Raw genomic sequence first — 16,301 nt, 5'->3', positions numbered from 1 at the left:
CCTACGCCAGTCGTCGACGTTGACAACCCTGAGCAGGCCTCCGAATCGATGCAGCACGCGCATCCGGAAGCCGAGGAGAGAACACGGCAAGCCTCAATGTCTGTGCCGGACATTGATGAACGACCAGATGGTACAGATCGGGATGAGCAGCCTGTCCTTTTCACCCGGTTTGGTACCAGCGTGAGACTCAGGCAGGGAATTAACCAGCAGTTTGTGTTATGTTCAAGGAGGGGAGATACTCCACTAGACAACGGGGACCAAAGAAAAGATTACTACAACAACGACGATAACTCTAGGGCAATCTCGTAAAGACTGAGTCATGATCCACTACAAGACAGTCTCTGCCAAGCTGAACTCTGCATGCTTTGTGAAGCTGGGAGAGGATACTCAGAACGCAAAGCTAGAAGAGGGCGCTCTGAGGGCGTCGGACTTGGTTTCTAAGGAGCTGGGTTAATTAACCGACACAGAGTCCCAGAAAGAAGAGAGAACGTAGGACGAGAGAGAGCCAGACTTGATTTTTGAGGAGCTGGGAGAATTACCCATCCCTGATGAGTTCGCCATGCCGGACTTGCTGTGGGGAAGCTGATCGTATAAGTACGAGGCCATCAGCTTCAAGTCTCTGAGAAATAATGTCATCAGCGCAGTCGGCCTAAACCCGATCGACAGAGTGCTAGAGCAACAGTTTAACACATTCAGAGTGGAGAACAATGTGCCGATCCACGGATCAGTTTCTCACAAGGCGGGCATATACATCCGGTCGATGTTGCTTTATGGAAAAACGGAGGGCTTGAGAACAACTTCATCAAAGACTGCGCATGACCCCGAATGGGTCAGAGCTGTGTCTCGTCAGGGTGCCAACCCATGGTTTGGGGAACAGCCCCTGAAAAGTGAGGACATTCCTGTGTTCACTAGAATCGACCAACAAAAGGTGTTGGAAAAAGAACGGCTGATGGCTAGGATTTTTAACAAGAGCCCCGTCATCATCGACGGCGGTGACAGTGATAGCGACTGGGGATCGAGGCCAGGCTCGCTGGTGGCCGATTTCGACGACGGCCAACAGCAACAGCAAAAGAACACAGAGTCGGAGGACGGTCCATCCGAGCTGCTGAAAGCGATTGGCCCGTGTGGTATGCTAGCATGATATGCTAACCAAGTGACGACACGTCCGTCGACTATATGCACCGAGAAATACAATGCTTGTCGTAATGACACCGCCTCGCCCAGGATAAAATCTCTGTCCTTGGTTTCCTCGAGGACCAACGCGGCAAGGACGAGGTGAGACTTGACCAAAACGGCGGTGTCAGGAGCTCTGTACACAGTCACGTTGGACGAGCCCGCTCTCAACTTACGACACGTTCGATAACAAACGTGTTGGCTTTCAGGAATGAGCAGGTCAGGTGTTTTGCCTCCATAGACTTAGCGGAGACCGTCAACGATGTGATAGCCCATAGGTTGGCCAAGACTCAAGCAGCGTCCTCGGTTTTTCAGAAGCTCACTAAAAATCCACTGACTAAGATCGCAGGAAAGCTTTCGTCTTTGCCCAGAGTCTGGAGGCGGTTGATCTCGGGCAACGCTCGCCCCCTGAACTACTACGGGCTGGTGCGATCGACACAGCAGCTCCTCAGTATGATCTTTAAGCCTCTGGGTCACACGTTTGTTCCACTGATGCTGGTAGACATCACAATAACTAACGGTACAGCTGGAAGAAGCTAGACTTGTACTGGAGGACGCTGGGACTATGTTGAATATGACAACGCTGGGTCGGGCTAGGCTACATGCGGCGGTCTTTTTCAGCGTGCCGAGCGTCGTCGACTATTACGGCTCATTGGGGAACTACTACTTACTATTGGAAAATGATCTGAATTTGATGTACAGCGCCTTGGAGATGCCCGTCGCGAAGGCAGTGGTGGCCTGTCCGCCGATGGTGACCGTAAAGAACAAGTTGGACCTGCATCGAGCCGCAGACTACGATAACAACTATACCGAATCATCAAAACGCACACGACTTGTCTGAAATTGACCTGTTTGTAGACATCCCCCTCCAAGAGATTTTTCTGTGCTTCGCAATGTCACAGGAGATATGCATAGCGCACGCACACTACGATTGCGAGACAGACAACAAGGGAGCAGACTCGCATATGTCGATTGCTGCGCAATACAGGCAGGGGGACCGAGCTCCTTCGGAGCCGTGAGCTAGCAGAGACGTTTTGCAACAGGATCTACTGGCAAGACGTTTAATGAAACTGGCGTTAACCGGCCCTGCTTGAACCCAACCTTGCAGCGGATAAGGTTGTGTCTCTAGGTATTTCGTTAGTGTCCAGGCCTCAGGGTACACTATCAACTCAGATGAAATGCGGGAAGTTCAGAGTGCCAAGAGTCAAAATGAAGAGACTAGGAAGTTTAAGTCACCATGGTATCGCGTACTATCCGTGCAGGGAGCAGGGTGTATGTACCGAGACTACAGCTATAGTTGGGGTAGGAGATTCTGCCGTGAGGGCGTATGTGGTGACGACAAGAGCATCCCGCTCTCAGCAGGAATGGCTCGAGTCTGGTGATATGATTTTGTACATGAATGTGCCGGTCAACACCGATGGAAAGAAGATACTGATCGCTCAGAAGGACTTCCCGGGAGCGATTCTCGTCAACGGTGTGTTTGACATTGTCGGTAGCACAAAAGCACCCACTGTCTTTCTGCTCACCGGTACCACCGCAAGGGGTTGGCTTCTGGGAGGAAAACTTGGTGACGTCCTCATGATTCGCGGGCGGGTACCTCAGCTGTAGGTCGAGGTGTCAAGGCAAGTCATGGGTGGGGGGGATCAACATCCTTCTGGAGGAAATAGAAGTTCTGTCTGCCATCGGCAGTCCCACCAAACTCTCGGTAGGAGGGCATTTGGGGAACGCTGCCGTCGGTCCTGACAGCGAGGTACGGGCGAGGACCGAATCGGCTATGAGTCTGGTCGAAGTCGGATCTCGCACGACGGTGACATTCGAAGAAGTGACAACGTGACTGTGTACACCGCCATTTTGGTCAAGTCTCACCTCGTCCTTGCTGCGTTGGTCCTCGAGGAAACAGAGGATGGAGATTTTATCCTGGACAAGGCGGTGTCGATACAACAAGCTTTGGATTTCTCAGTGCATACAGCCGACGGACGCATCGTCACTTGGTCAAAGCTAGTGGACGGTTGGAGCAAGAACGGCTTTTTCAACACCACCGCCGCTGATTATGGTCGTTGGGACACTGAGGCGGGGGTGTGGAAAAACGCAATGGAGAAACACAACCTGGACAGCTGCCTATCCATAAACGGATCGCAATCTCTGTTGGTCACCTCGGCGCCGATGTCGATCGATCTCACTGGAGAAGGAGCTGGCCGAGATGGAAGTGGTCGTCAAGGGGCCTAGGCCTGAGGTGGCTTTCGATTCTCCCGAACCACACCAGACCTCCGCCACCGTGACGCTGCGATCGTACGAGTACGGCGAGACACTAGACGTCAAACTTCACCTCGATGAGTTTCGTGTTTCTAAGTGTCATTATTTATTGTATCTTTTGTATAATCTCAGATATTGCGGCACACATAGTTTAGACTCTCCCTCGGAAACAGAGGAATCTGAGATTGGAACCAGAAAAGGAGTCCTTGTCGTACCAAACTCCGACAGATTACACGGTTCGTACAAACTCAGACGGACTTGTACATGAGATACCTTCGGCCTCTTTGTCAGTTTAGGGACTCTCAGACTCCGGGACTCATTTGGTGCAAACTGTCCTCAACAGACTCCAAAGTTTTACCATCTCTCCCCTTGGAGATGACCAAGTTGGAACTGCCGAGTACACTCGGGCTCATATTAGAGACTTGGTCTCCGATGAGCGCCTGAGGCTGCTTCCTGTGTTCTTCCTCCTACAGCTGTAAGACATCACCCACGCCTATTGTCTCCCAGACAGGTAACACACTGGAACACACTGTAGAAATAGAGGATACTGTATTCCATCACACTGTCATTAGGTCTACACTTCATGTTATTGAATGTCAAATATGGCATCACAGGAGGTTGGTGGCACCTTAAATGGAGAGGACAAGCTCGCGGTAATGGCTGGAGCGGAATGGGTGGAGCGGAATGGGTGGAGCGGAATAGGTGGAGCGGAATGGCTGGAACGGAATGGGTGGAACGGAATGGGTGGAGCGGAATGGCTGGAGCGGAATGGCTGGAGCGGAATGGCTGGAGCGGAATGGGTGGAGCGGAATGGCTGGAGCGGAATGGCTGGAGCGGAATGGCTGGAGCGGAATGGGTGGAACGGAATGGCTGGAGCGGAATGGGTGGAGCGGAATGGCTGGAGCGGAATGGGTGGAGCGGAATGGCTGGAGCGGAATGGGTGGAGCGGAATGGCTGGAGCGGTATCAAGTACAGTACATCAAACACATTCCACTGGGGCCGTTCCAGCCATTATTATGAGCTGTCCTCCCTTCAGCAGCCTCCTGTGTATAGCATCCTCAAAATGATTATGTAAGCAGTGGGCACACAGCGCTTCACAGGTCAAAATCAAATAAAGTAGAGAGACTGGGAAAAGTTAAACATGTTAGGTGATTGTACATGTACTGTATTGCTAACAGTGGCGCTCCCGAGTGGCGCAGCAGTCTAAGGCACTGCATCTCAGTGTTAGAGGCGTCACTATAGACACCCTGGTTCGAAACCTGGCTGTATCACAACCGGCTGTGATTAGGAGCCCCATAGGGCGGCGGGCAATTGGCCCAGCGTCTTCCGTGTTTGTTCTTAACTGACTTGCCTAGTTAAATGAAGGTAAAACATTTAAATAAAAAAGCTGTGTTATATTGACACAAAGTTCCTTATTAGAAAATGGTTACCATCATAGTTAGAGCAGTAAAAATAAATGTTTTGTCATACCCGTGGTATACGGTCTGATATGGCATGGCTTTCAGCCAATCAGCATTCAGGCCTTGAACCACCCAGTTTTTAAGTTTATCCTATCCTATATGGTTGTGGACACACTGTGGACATGGAATAAAGATGCTATCAGGCAAGATGTTCAATACCTTTTTGGCTCCCATTCCCTCGTTTTTATTAAATGTGGCATCCTCCTAAATGAGAATCTATTGTTAACTGTCTCGTCTGGTTAAATAAATGTTAAATAAACTCCTGATAAAATGTCTACTTTCCTATCCACAGACCAACCAGGATGTGAGATCCGCCATGTCTCCATTCTCAGAACTGCCTGAGACCCCCAGCATCCGCAACATCAAGACCATGTGGGAGAAAGGCAACGGTGTGGGGGCCACAGAATGCCCCAAAGCTATGAATAAGGTAAGGGACTAGAGGAGAGGGAGAGAGAGGGGGCGGTGGGGGGGTGATGGAGTGATGGAGAGAGAAAGAGAGAGTGAGGACAGACAGACAGACCGACAGACTTAACCTTAAATATTCAGAGTTAATACCTAAACTCAACCTTAAAAATTCAGAGTTAATGTCTAAACTTAACCTTACATATTCAGAGTTAATACCTAAACTTAACCTTACATATTCAGAGTTAGTGCCTAAACTTAACCTTAAACACTTATACATTTTGAGGAACATGGATGAACGTCTTATTCTGGCATGAGACTGTGAGATCTGGTAGTGGTAGCTACAGGAACATAGACCTGTCTACTACACTAGTGTAAACAAGTTGAAATAGGATTTGTATACACATCATGTCAAACGTGTCTCCTCCAGTTCAGAAGAAGGACCAAGTGAGCAGTAGAAGAATGATAGCGCTGTGGCAGGTGGCATCGAGCCAACATAACTTCCTGGTTCTGCCCTCACCCCACCAGCCACTCTGAGGCAATATTTCACCTTGCTTGGCTCTTATGGGTTCAAGGTTATCTTACCGCTGGTAGAGTACATCATGGCATATATAAGTGTGTAAACAGCGTCTCAAGGGGACGTTGTAGATCTTGGTGACATTGTGACGCTGTCCCTATTTGACCAATCAGAGAGCGGCTCCCTCTGGAGTTCTGTTTAAGACGAGAACAAAAGGTCAAGTCTCCCTCTGGAGTTCTGTTTAAGACTAGAACAAAAGGTCAAGTCTCCCTCGAGTTCTGTTTAAGACGAGAACAAAAGGTCAAGTCCCTCAAATGTTTTCAGTTGACGACCATTTTCATAACAGCCAACTTTTTCTTTCTCAAAACAGTTGATTTGTTTTAATTTCAAATTTTGACCAAAACTAGAGAGTTAATCTAGATAATTTCTGTACACATATCCTAGCCATGTCCAGTGATATGAAGGTCATTTGAAATAGTGTGATGACAGTGAATGTGTCCTATTCTTTATAACGAGCTAGCAGGCTAATCTTTCCTGTTCTTTTAGAGACACTCAGGACCGTTTGTGAACCTATGTTTCCACATACAGACCTACTGTTGATTGACAAGGCACATTGTTCCAACCTCAAATTTATGAGGGGATATCTTTAGTCCCATTCCTACCAGCCACAAGAACTTGTACGAGCCAAGTTGTTTTTACATGAACACTACAAGGCTTCCCTCTCATGGAGAGAAGTTCTATAGCACTCTTCTCTACGTAATATAACATCTTTAGGTTAGATTTGTATTTAGCCTTTGAGGTAGGCTATTTCTTTTGAGGACATTTCTATATATCTATCAGTTACTGTTGCTTAGCAACTTATTTTCTTCTCTTCTACTTTACTAGTTCTGCAGTTTTCCTCGTCTTGGTCTTCCACTTCAACTTTCCTGTTCTGTCTTCTGCTTCATTTTAACTGTGGGACAGGTATTGTATGGTCTAAAGCGTACTTTACATTAGCGAGATGCATTTAATATCTTTAAAAAGTACATTCTTGAATGCACCATTAATAGAAACACGAACCTCCAGTTAGCCAATAGATTATTAATAATTTACTCATGATCATTCACCAAACATTGATGCACTTGCTAGCATCCAGCGTAGTTCCATCCAGGCTTTAGTTCAGATTAAATGCACTACAGCCTCACTATGTCTCCTTCCCCACGGCACGCTCTGCGCTCTGTTGCAGGACCTGAAACCCGTGGTTGTCGGAAACAAGCGCAGCCTATGGGGAAACAAAGGGCTCCTCCCCTTCTAAGGTGAGCTAGTAGACCAGACGATGGCCCTGTCCCAAATCAACCCCTAGCCCCAGACACTTATGGAGACCTGAGAGGATTTGATGGGTGTTAACAATGTTGTGATAGCTTCACCAAGCTCGGTGGAATTATTCCATAATTATTGCGAACACCTGTCCAATAATTGTGTGTTGGATTTAGGGGTAAATGAGAGATTGGACCACAGTACTGTAGTAACTATCTACAGAGTGACAAAGATATCAAATGCTTCTTCGGGTGTCTGGTACAATAACAGGGTTCTGTGATCCCTCCCCATTTGAAGCAGTCCTGTTAGTTGACTGCACCTTTAAATCTCGATGAGCGGAAGAGGTAATTGGTATTGAGCATAAGTAAAGTTTTACAGATTATACCATCAGGCACTCAGTCTAGTCTGATCCCAGATCTGTTTTTCTGTCATACCAAACAATGACCATGGAAGATGTCAAAACAGCAGGCTACTGAGTTATTGTAACTTGCTGTAATTATTCACCTGCGTTTTCTCCGTCAAACACCAACCCCATGACACAGAACGGGTCAGGTGCACCTCTATAGGAAGAAAACAATCAGAACAGAAACAGGTCTGACTCATGTGGGTTGGATTCCCACTATGTCCTATCAAATCAATCACCATATCGCCTTTTCACATGTACTATATCTGTTTGTACAGTATGTGGCCATCCTTAGTTTCCATAGTGGCTTTGACTAGAAGAATGGCCTTTTGGGAACTGTAGTCTTCTGGTGTGGCTTTCCACCATTGATATTTAAATCCTTATTTAGAGAAATGCTGTAGATGTTATGTGAAGGGACATATGGATTGCATTGCTCAGCAGTTTGGTGCGAAGGCAAAATACATCTGTGCCAGTCAGGACATACAGAGGGGTCCAAAATGATTGACACCCTTGATAAAGATGAGCAACAACGACTGAATAAAATAAATCATTCAAATACTGAGCTATATTGTCTGCTCAAAGAAATTGGGAAATAGTAGTATTTTATTCTAATACAATTGCTCAGAGAAATAGATTTTTTTTAAACAAGTAATATATTTGTTAAGAATAGAATATGTTTCTAAACACTTCAACATTAATGTGGATGCTACCATGATCACGGATAATCCTGAATGAATCGTGAATAATGATGAGTGAGAAAGTTAGAGGGTCTTTTGACCCTCTGTAACTAATAAAAGTGACTACAAAAGAACACAATACATTATTTACACAATTCCTGGACTCTTTAAATGTCCCAGTTCTTCCATGGTCTGCATACTCCCCAGACATGTCTCCCACTGAGCATGTTTGGGATGCTCTGGATCGACGTGTACGACAGCGTGTTCCAGTTCCCGCCAAAATCCAACAACTTCCCACAGCCATTGAAGAGGAGTGGGACAACATTCCACAGGCCAAAATCAACAGCCTGATCAACTCTGTGCAAAGGAGATGTGTCTCGCTGCATGAGGCAAATAGTGGTCACACCAGATACTGACTGGTTTTCTGGTCCACGTTGTCATCTTTTTTTTTTGGGGGGGTATCTGTGACCAACAGATGCATATCTGTAATCCCAGTCATGTGAAATCCATAGATTAGGGCCGAATGAATTTATTTAAACGGACAGATTTCCTGATATGAACTTTAACTCAGTAAAATCTTTGAAATTGTTGCATGTTGCTTTTACATTTTTTGTTCAGATTTGTGAATCTGAGCTCCACAAAGAAATGTTAAAAAGTAATAATGATTGGCCCATGGTAAGACAGGATACATCCTGAAACAGTCACCCTGGCAAAGGTCACATGGTTTAGTAACAAGACACATCCTGAAATACAGTCTCATTTGTTTTCACAGGAGACAGTTGGAGTCAAGAGCAAATCTGTCACAAATGGTAAGCAAGTTCTCTCACCATGGTGTCTGTCTGTGTGTGTTTTGAAACAGGGCTTTTCCGAACCTGTTGTGGTTGACATCGTCACACATGAAAAGGTGGTGAGACTAAGAAAAGTGTCTCTTCTGAAGGACGGACACACGCACGCGGTCACGCACACGCACACACACACGCACACACACACACACCTCGAATTGATTTACGACCCCCTCCCATGGAAACCAGGTGTCCACAACTCCTACAACCATCGTTCTCTTTGTGTTCCGCTGGCCACCGTAAATCAAATCTGCTAGTCATCTTGGGCTCCTTCAAAGGTCCCTGCCTCACTGCATTGCTGTTCTATATTTAAAGAGGCTGTTCCCTCTGACCTTGTTTCCCTGTAGAAAGAACCTTTCACGCTCCTTAGATGGCTTCCATGTCACTGTCCTGCTTCCCAAATGGCTTCCTGTTCACTTAATACTGCACTACTATGGACCCTGGTCAAAAGTAGTGCACTACATAGGGAATAGGGTCTATGCACCCTGGTCAAAAGTAGTGCACTACATAGGGAATAGGGTCTATGGGTCCTGGTCAAAAGTAGTGCACTACATAGGGAATAGGGTCTATGGGCCCTGGTCAAAAGTAGTGCACTACATAGGGAATAGGGTCTATGGGCCCTGGTCAAAAGTAGTGCACTACATAGGGAATAGGGTCTATGGGCCCTCTTGGTCAAAAGTGGTGCACTACATAGTGTGCCATTTGGGACGCAGGACCCATTCCTACGTAGTTCACCCCACGCCACCAGCAGCCGCGGAATACCGTGCCGAGCGTCGGCTTGATGCCGTGCATGCCACAGAGCAGCTGCATGTATTGTCCCATTACTGTTGCATTACGCCTGTGTGCTGTGGAGGATTACCAGCCGGTTAAGCAGCAAAGTCACCGGGCTTATACACTCAACCTTAATGTTTTAAAGGCTTGTTCTCTCAGTAGGTCGATGGCTGTTGAGTGAGACTAATAACATAGTATTTACTGATGCAGTTGTACTGACACAGAGCAGAAAGACTTGGCACCTACTGTATGGGCATCAAGTTGATATGTTTATTACAGTACGCCTTTCTGCCCATGTATCTTTCACCCGACAGTGGTACTTTTTCTAGTTCCCAAATACAGTATACACTGTATTATCAGTAGCTCCCTCAGCCCAGTCCAAGCCCAACTAGGGATGTCCTCTCAGGATGCTACCACTGAGTCAGACTTGGGGGAATGGAAAAGCTGTCGCAGTCCTTTTGAGTGTCACCCTAAATAGCGCCCCCACCCTTGAAACCTTTGCAATTCTTCAGCTGAAATAGCCCCATGGTAATGAATTGAAGGGCAAATGACAACGGTACAGCGATCAATCCCTCTAGTGTCACTGCAGAGACCTCAGAGTGTGTCAACAGAGGTGTACTGGGTCTGACACACAGCTACACACGCATTCATGCGCAAAGCAACGCTCACATACACAAACGCATGCTTGTACGTACACACACAATCTGATTAACAGCTCTTACATTAGATGACTCGTTTATCAATCAGTGTCTCTATTAACACCTAATAAAGTTTGATACGCTATGCCATTGTCTGAAGGAGTGGTTAGATTTGATTAACTATGACTCACTTAGTACCAGAATTACCTTACTGCTATATTTTGGCTGTTCTAGTTGTTTTTCAGTTTTCTTGCAACATTTGCCACTTTCTGCACAGTTTTACCATTTTATAAGACGTTTGAGGCTTTTGGCCACTTTTTGTTGGAGACATTTCTTCAGGACTAAATTATATTTTCCTTCTTGTCTCTCAGCAGGTGTTGGATGTTACCAATATAAGAGGAAAACCCCTCAGGAAGAAGCCCCAACTGACGAAATGCAAGACTCTACTATGTGTATTCATAACACAAAATATCTCCATAACAACCACACACAAAATATCTTCATAACAACCACAGGGTTCACGTTATGTTTTAGGGGGAGGGAGTACAGGTTATTCATTTTGGTTGGTATTCAGAGTTGAGATCCTCACGTTTAACTCTTACTTTTGTGTAAATCATTCATTGATGTCAATGGGAGACATGCGCCAAAATTTGAATACCATCTCAAAATACATATTAGTACTGTATTTAAAGCCCTTTATATTATTTTAGATTCTTGATGAAACGGCTTTTGCACAATCCCTTGTACGTCCTAATAGAATCAATGCTGTGAAAATGACATTTGATCAACCACATTTGTAGGAAATAAACGTATGTTTGTAATGAAAGATATTTTAACCACCCGTTTGACTTGACTTAATTTCTTTGATAAAGAAAATAAATTCAAATAATAGATATGAAACCTTCAAAATAATTCTAAAAGTTGTTTAAATGTTACCCTGTGTCTTCTAAAGAGATACAGTAATAATTTAAATAGGTAATGTAACTGTCCAAGTAGCCATAGAGAAGTGAAAGCTTCCAGTTGTATAAGATCATATACTACCTACACCTGACGAGGCTGGTGGGAGGAGCTATAGGACAGGCTCGTTGTAATGTCTGGAATGGAATTATTGGAACGGAGTCAAACATGTGGTTTCCATGTGTTTAATACCTTTCCATTTATTCCATTCCAGCCATTACAATGAGCCTGTCTTATAGCTCCTCCCACCAGCCTCGTCTGACATACACTGAGTGTACCTCAGTTTGTCGGGCCATTGGATCTACAAGGTGTCGAAAGCATTCCACAGGGATGCTGGCCCATGTAGACTCAATGCATCCCACTGTTGTGTCAAGTTGCCCGGATGTCCTTTGGGTGGTGGAACATTCTTGATATACACGGGAAACTGTTTGAGAGTGAAAAACCCAGCAGCGTTGCAGTTCTTGACTCAAACTGGTCCACCTGGTGCTTACTACCATACCCCGTTCAAAGGCACTTAAATCGTTTGTCTTGCCCATTCACCCTCTGAATGGCACACATAGACAATCCATGTCTCAATTGTCTCAAGGCTTAAAAATCCTCCTTTAACCTGTCTCCTCCCTTTCATCTACACAGATTGAAGTGGATTAAACAAGTGACATCAATAAGGGCTCATAGCGTTCACCTGGATAAAGAGCAGACGTTCCTAATGTTTCGTAAACTCAGTGTTTTTGTCATATTCACATTCACATACAGTAGGCCTATGTATGGGGATTGTAGTTATGAATTAGCAGTGAACACTATCACAGATATCTTTTAGATGTCTTCACATTTTGTACTAAATTTGGGGAAATGACAAAAATGTGTATTATTTTATCACTGCTGTTTTATCCTCCCTAATATACTTTCATTTGACTGATACTTTGGTGTAGTCTTGCTCCCGCTAAACTGGATCTGGGCTGATGATCCTATACATACTTGACTCATTTTATGAGTACGGTGTCCATATTCGTACTGCCACCTAGTCATAAGAAGTCTGTCCTAATATGGACACCATATAAACTCAGCGAAAAAAGAAACGTCCCTTTTTCAGGACCCTGTCTTTCAAAGATAATTCGTAAAAATCCAAATAACTTCACAGATCTTCATTGTAAAGGGTTTAAACACCATTTTCCATGCTTGTTCAATGAACAATTAATGAACATGCACCTGTGGAACGGTCGTTAAGACACTAACAGCTTACAGACAGTAGGCAATTAAGGTCACAGTTATGAAAACTTAGGACACTAAAGAGGCCTTTCTACTGACTCTGAAAAACACCAAAAGAAAGATGCCCAGGGTCCCTGCTCATCCATCTGCGTGAACATACCTTAGGCATGCTGCAAGGAGGCATGAGGACTGCAGATCTGGCCAGGGCAATAAATTGCAATGTCCGTACTGTGAGATGCCGAAAACAGCGCTACAGGGAGACAGGACGGACAGCTGATCGTCCTCGCAGTGGCAGACCACGTGTAACAACACCTGCAAAGGATCCGAAACTTCACACCTGCGGGACAGGTACAGGATGGCAACAACAACTTCCCGAGTTACACCAGGAATGCACAATCTCTCCATCAGGGGCTCAGACTGTACGCAATAGGCTGAGAGAGGCTTGACTGAGGGCTAGTAAGCCTGTTGTAAGGCAGGTCCTCACCAGACATCAACGGCAACAACGTCGCCTATGGGCACATACCCACCGTCGCTGGACCAGACATGACTGGCAAAAAGTGCTCTTCACTGATGAGTAGCGGTTTTGTCTCACCAGGGGTGATGGTCTGATTCATGTTTTTCGTCAAAGGAATGAGCGTTACACCGATGCCTGTACTCTGGAGCGGGATTGATTTGGAGGTGGAGGGTCCATCATGGTCTGGGGTGGTGTGTCACAGCATCATCAGACTGAGCTTGTTGTCATTGCAGGCAATCTTAACTCTGTGCGTTACAGGGAAGACATCCTCCTCCCTCATGTGGTACCCTTCCTGCAGGCTCATCCTGACATGACCCTCCAGCATGACAATGCCACCAGCTATACTGCTCGTTCTGTGCAAGATTTCCTGCAAGACAGGAATGTCAGTGTTCTACCATGACCAGTGAAGAGCCCGGATCTCAATCCCATTGAGCACGTCTGGGACCTGTTAGATAGGAGGGTGAGGGCTAGGGCCATTCCTCCCAGAAATGTCCTGGAACAGGTGCCTTGGTGGAAGTGGGGAAACATCTCACAGCAAAAACGGGCAAATCTGGTCCAGTCCAGATCTGGTTCAGTCCATGAGGAGGAGATGCACTGCAGTACTTAAAACAGCTTGCGGCCAGCTTTGTTCAGGGACATATTATTCCATGTCTGTGGAACCTGTTTAGTTTGTGTCTCAGTTGATGTATCTTATGTTCATACAAATATTTACACATGTTAAGTTTACTGAAAATAAATGCAGTTGACAGTGAGAGGACATTTATTTATTTCCTGAGTTTATATCGAATAGCTCTGCTCTGCAGGTGACATAAACCATGAACTACAACTTACTATCAAAATAAGAACTGGTTGCCAATACTTGCAGAAATGATGCGTAGGACTGCAGCAAGTTAATCAGAGGGTAAATCACAATGACGAGACAGCCTATAGGGAGGAGGTCAGAGTGGCTCACATCAGTGTTGATGTGAGCCATGAACAGCCTTTCAAAGCACTTCATGGCTACAGACATGAGTGCTACGGGCCTGTAGTCATTTAAGCAGGTTACTTAGTGTTCTTGGGCACAGGGACTATGGTGGTCTGCTTGAAACATGTTGGTATTACAGACTCAGTCAGGGACAGGTTGAAAATGTCAGTGAAGACACTTGCCAGTTGGTTTACCAGGAGTACACGTCCTGGTGATCCGTCTGGCCCTGCGGCCTTGTGAATGTTGAACTGTTTAAAGGTGTTACATCGGCTGCGGAGAGTCGTCCGGAACATCTGATGCTCTCATGCATGTTTCAGTATTACTTGCATAGAAGTAATTCCATTTGTCTTGTAGGCTCATGTCACTGGGCAGCTAGCGGCTGTGCTTCCCTTTGTAGCCTGTAATAGTTTGCAAGTCCCTGCCACAGCCGATGAGCGTCGGAGCCAGTGTAGTACAATTCAAACTTGACCCTTTGATGGTTCGTTGGAGGGCATAGCGGGATTTCTTATAAGCTTCCAGGTTAGAGTTCTGCTCCTTGAAAGCGGCAGCTCTACCCTTTAGCTCAGTGCGAATGTTGCCTGTAATCCATGGCTTCTGGTTGGGGTTTGTGCGTACAGTCACGGTGGGGACAACGTCATCGATGCACTTATTGATGAAATCAGTGACTGATGTGGTGTACTACTCAATGCCGTCAGTAGAATCCCGGAACATATTCCAGTCCGTGCTAGCAAAGAAGTCCTGAATCTAGCATCTGCTTCATCTGATCACTTTTTTATAGACCGAGTCACTGCTGCTTCCTGCTTTAGTTTTTGCTTGTAAGCTGGAAACAGGAGGATAAAATGATGGTCAGATTTGCCAAACGGAGAGTGAGGGAGAGCTTTGTATGCATCTCTGTGTGTGGAGTAAAGGTGGTCTGGAGTTTTTTTCTCACATTGCACATTTTTTCCCACGTGCACATTGAACACGCTGCTAGAAACGATGTAAAACGGATTTGAGTTTCCCTGCATTAGTCCACGGCCACTAGGACCACCGCCTCTGGATGAGCGTTTTCCTGTTTGCTTATGGCCATATACATCTCATTGAGTGCGGTCTTAGTGCCAGCATCGGTTTGTGGTGGTATATAAACAGCTACGAAAAATACAGATGAAAACTCTCTTGGTAAATAGTGTGGTCTACAGCTTATCATGAGATACTGTACCTCAGGCGAGCAAAACCTTGAGACTTCCTTAGATTTCATGCACCAGCTGTTGTTTACAAATATACATAGACCGCCACCCCTTGTCTTACCAAAGATTACCCTCTCGGCGTTGGATCCTAACAAGGCCCCCGGTCCCTCGTCCTCGATACCTCTGTCTCTTTCTCCTGCGAATTATGGGGATGAGGGCCTTGTCGGGCATCTGAAGTAAATCCTTCAGAAGCTCGAAAAGGTATTCCTCCAGTACAGGTTGAGTAATCGCTGTCCTGATATCTAGAAGCTCTTTTCGGTCATAAGACACGGTGGCAGAAACATTATGTACCAAATAAGTTACAAATAATGCGAAAGAATATACACAGTAGCACAATTGGTTACGGGATTGTAAAAAACGTCAGCCATCTCCTTTGGCGCCATTTTCACGTCCTCTCAAGATGGGCTTGACTTCTGTTTTTATCCATGAGGATGTAAAGGGCTTAGTGTATAACAAGACTAGTGGAATTAAGGACGTTACGGGAAAAGTGTGACTAAAAATGTATGCCTTTTTTGAGAATGTCCTATTTATGATGTTGTTGTAATAATTGCTAATAATTCATTGTATTTTAAAGATTAATATTTTCAAATTATATTTGCATCATTTTGAAACACCATTGAAAATTAACATTAGATGATATTTGCAGCATATTGCAAGTTGAGGGGAAAAGTAAAAGACCCATCTGTCTAAAATACAGCATACTTTACTGATTTATACCACAATAGAATCCTGTTCTAGGCTTCTAATTAACATACAGTGCTATACTCACTGATGTTTCACTGTGGCATTCTGAATATGAGGTAGTATCCGTCTCTGAATGGTCCCGGGGGAGAAAATGGAGAGTACTGTAAGTAACTCCTATAATTTAAAGGACCGTATCGTTTGAAGCTTGTTCATTGTCCCTGCTACAGCATAATGTTAATGTTATAATGTTGAGAATGTCTTGTGATTTGTTTTGATGTTTTATCTTTCATGAGATTTAAAAAAAAAAATATTAAGATG

The 16,301-nt window shown here is 45.3% G+C and overlaps 1 protein-coding gene across 3 annotated transcripts in view; it reads left to right on the top strand.

Annotated features, from left to right (window-relative positions):
• Nucleotides 1-11,244, top strand: part of LOC112218898 (bisphosphoglycerate mutase) — a 50,980-nt gene extending 39,736 nt beyond the window's left edge. Inside the window, exons 4-8 of one of the 3 annotated variants that reach the window (XM_042301806.1) lie at nt 5,179-5,313; nt 6,691-6,768; nt 7,031-7,100; nt 8,954-8,990; nt 10,807-11,244. In XM_042301806.1, the coding sequence (XP_042157740.1) occupies nt 5,179-5,228 (50 nt within the window). In that variant the 3' untranslated portion in view covers nt 5,229-5,313; nt 6,691-6,768; nt 7,031-7,100; nt 8,954-8,990; nt 10,807-11,244. Of the gene's footprint in view, nt 1-5,178; nt 5,314-6,690; nt 6,769-7,030; nt 7,101-8,953; nt 8,991-10,803 lie in introns of all 3 variants that reach the window. The other 2 variants (XM_042301804.1, XM_042301805.1) reach the window with 2 other exon arrangements.
• Nucleotides 11,245-16,301: the final 5,057 nt, after the last annotated feature.

Source organism: Oncorhynchus tshawytscha, linkage group LG19 (genome assembly GCF_018296145.1).
Source record: "Oncorhynchus tshawytscha isolate Ot180627B linkage group LG19, Otsh_v2.0, whole genome shotgun sequence".
Classification (NCBI taxonomy): domain Eukaryota; kingdom Metazoa; phylum Chordata; class Actinopteri; order Salmoniformes; family Salmonidae; genus Oncorhynchus; species Oncorhynchus tshawytscha.
This window is presented reverse-complemented; position numbering and strand designations above follow the sequence as displayed.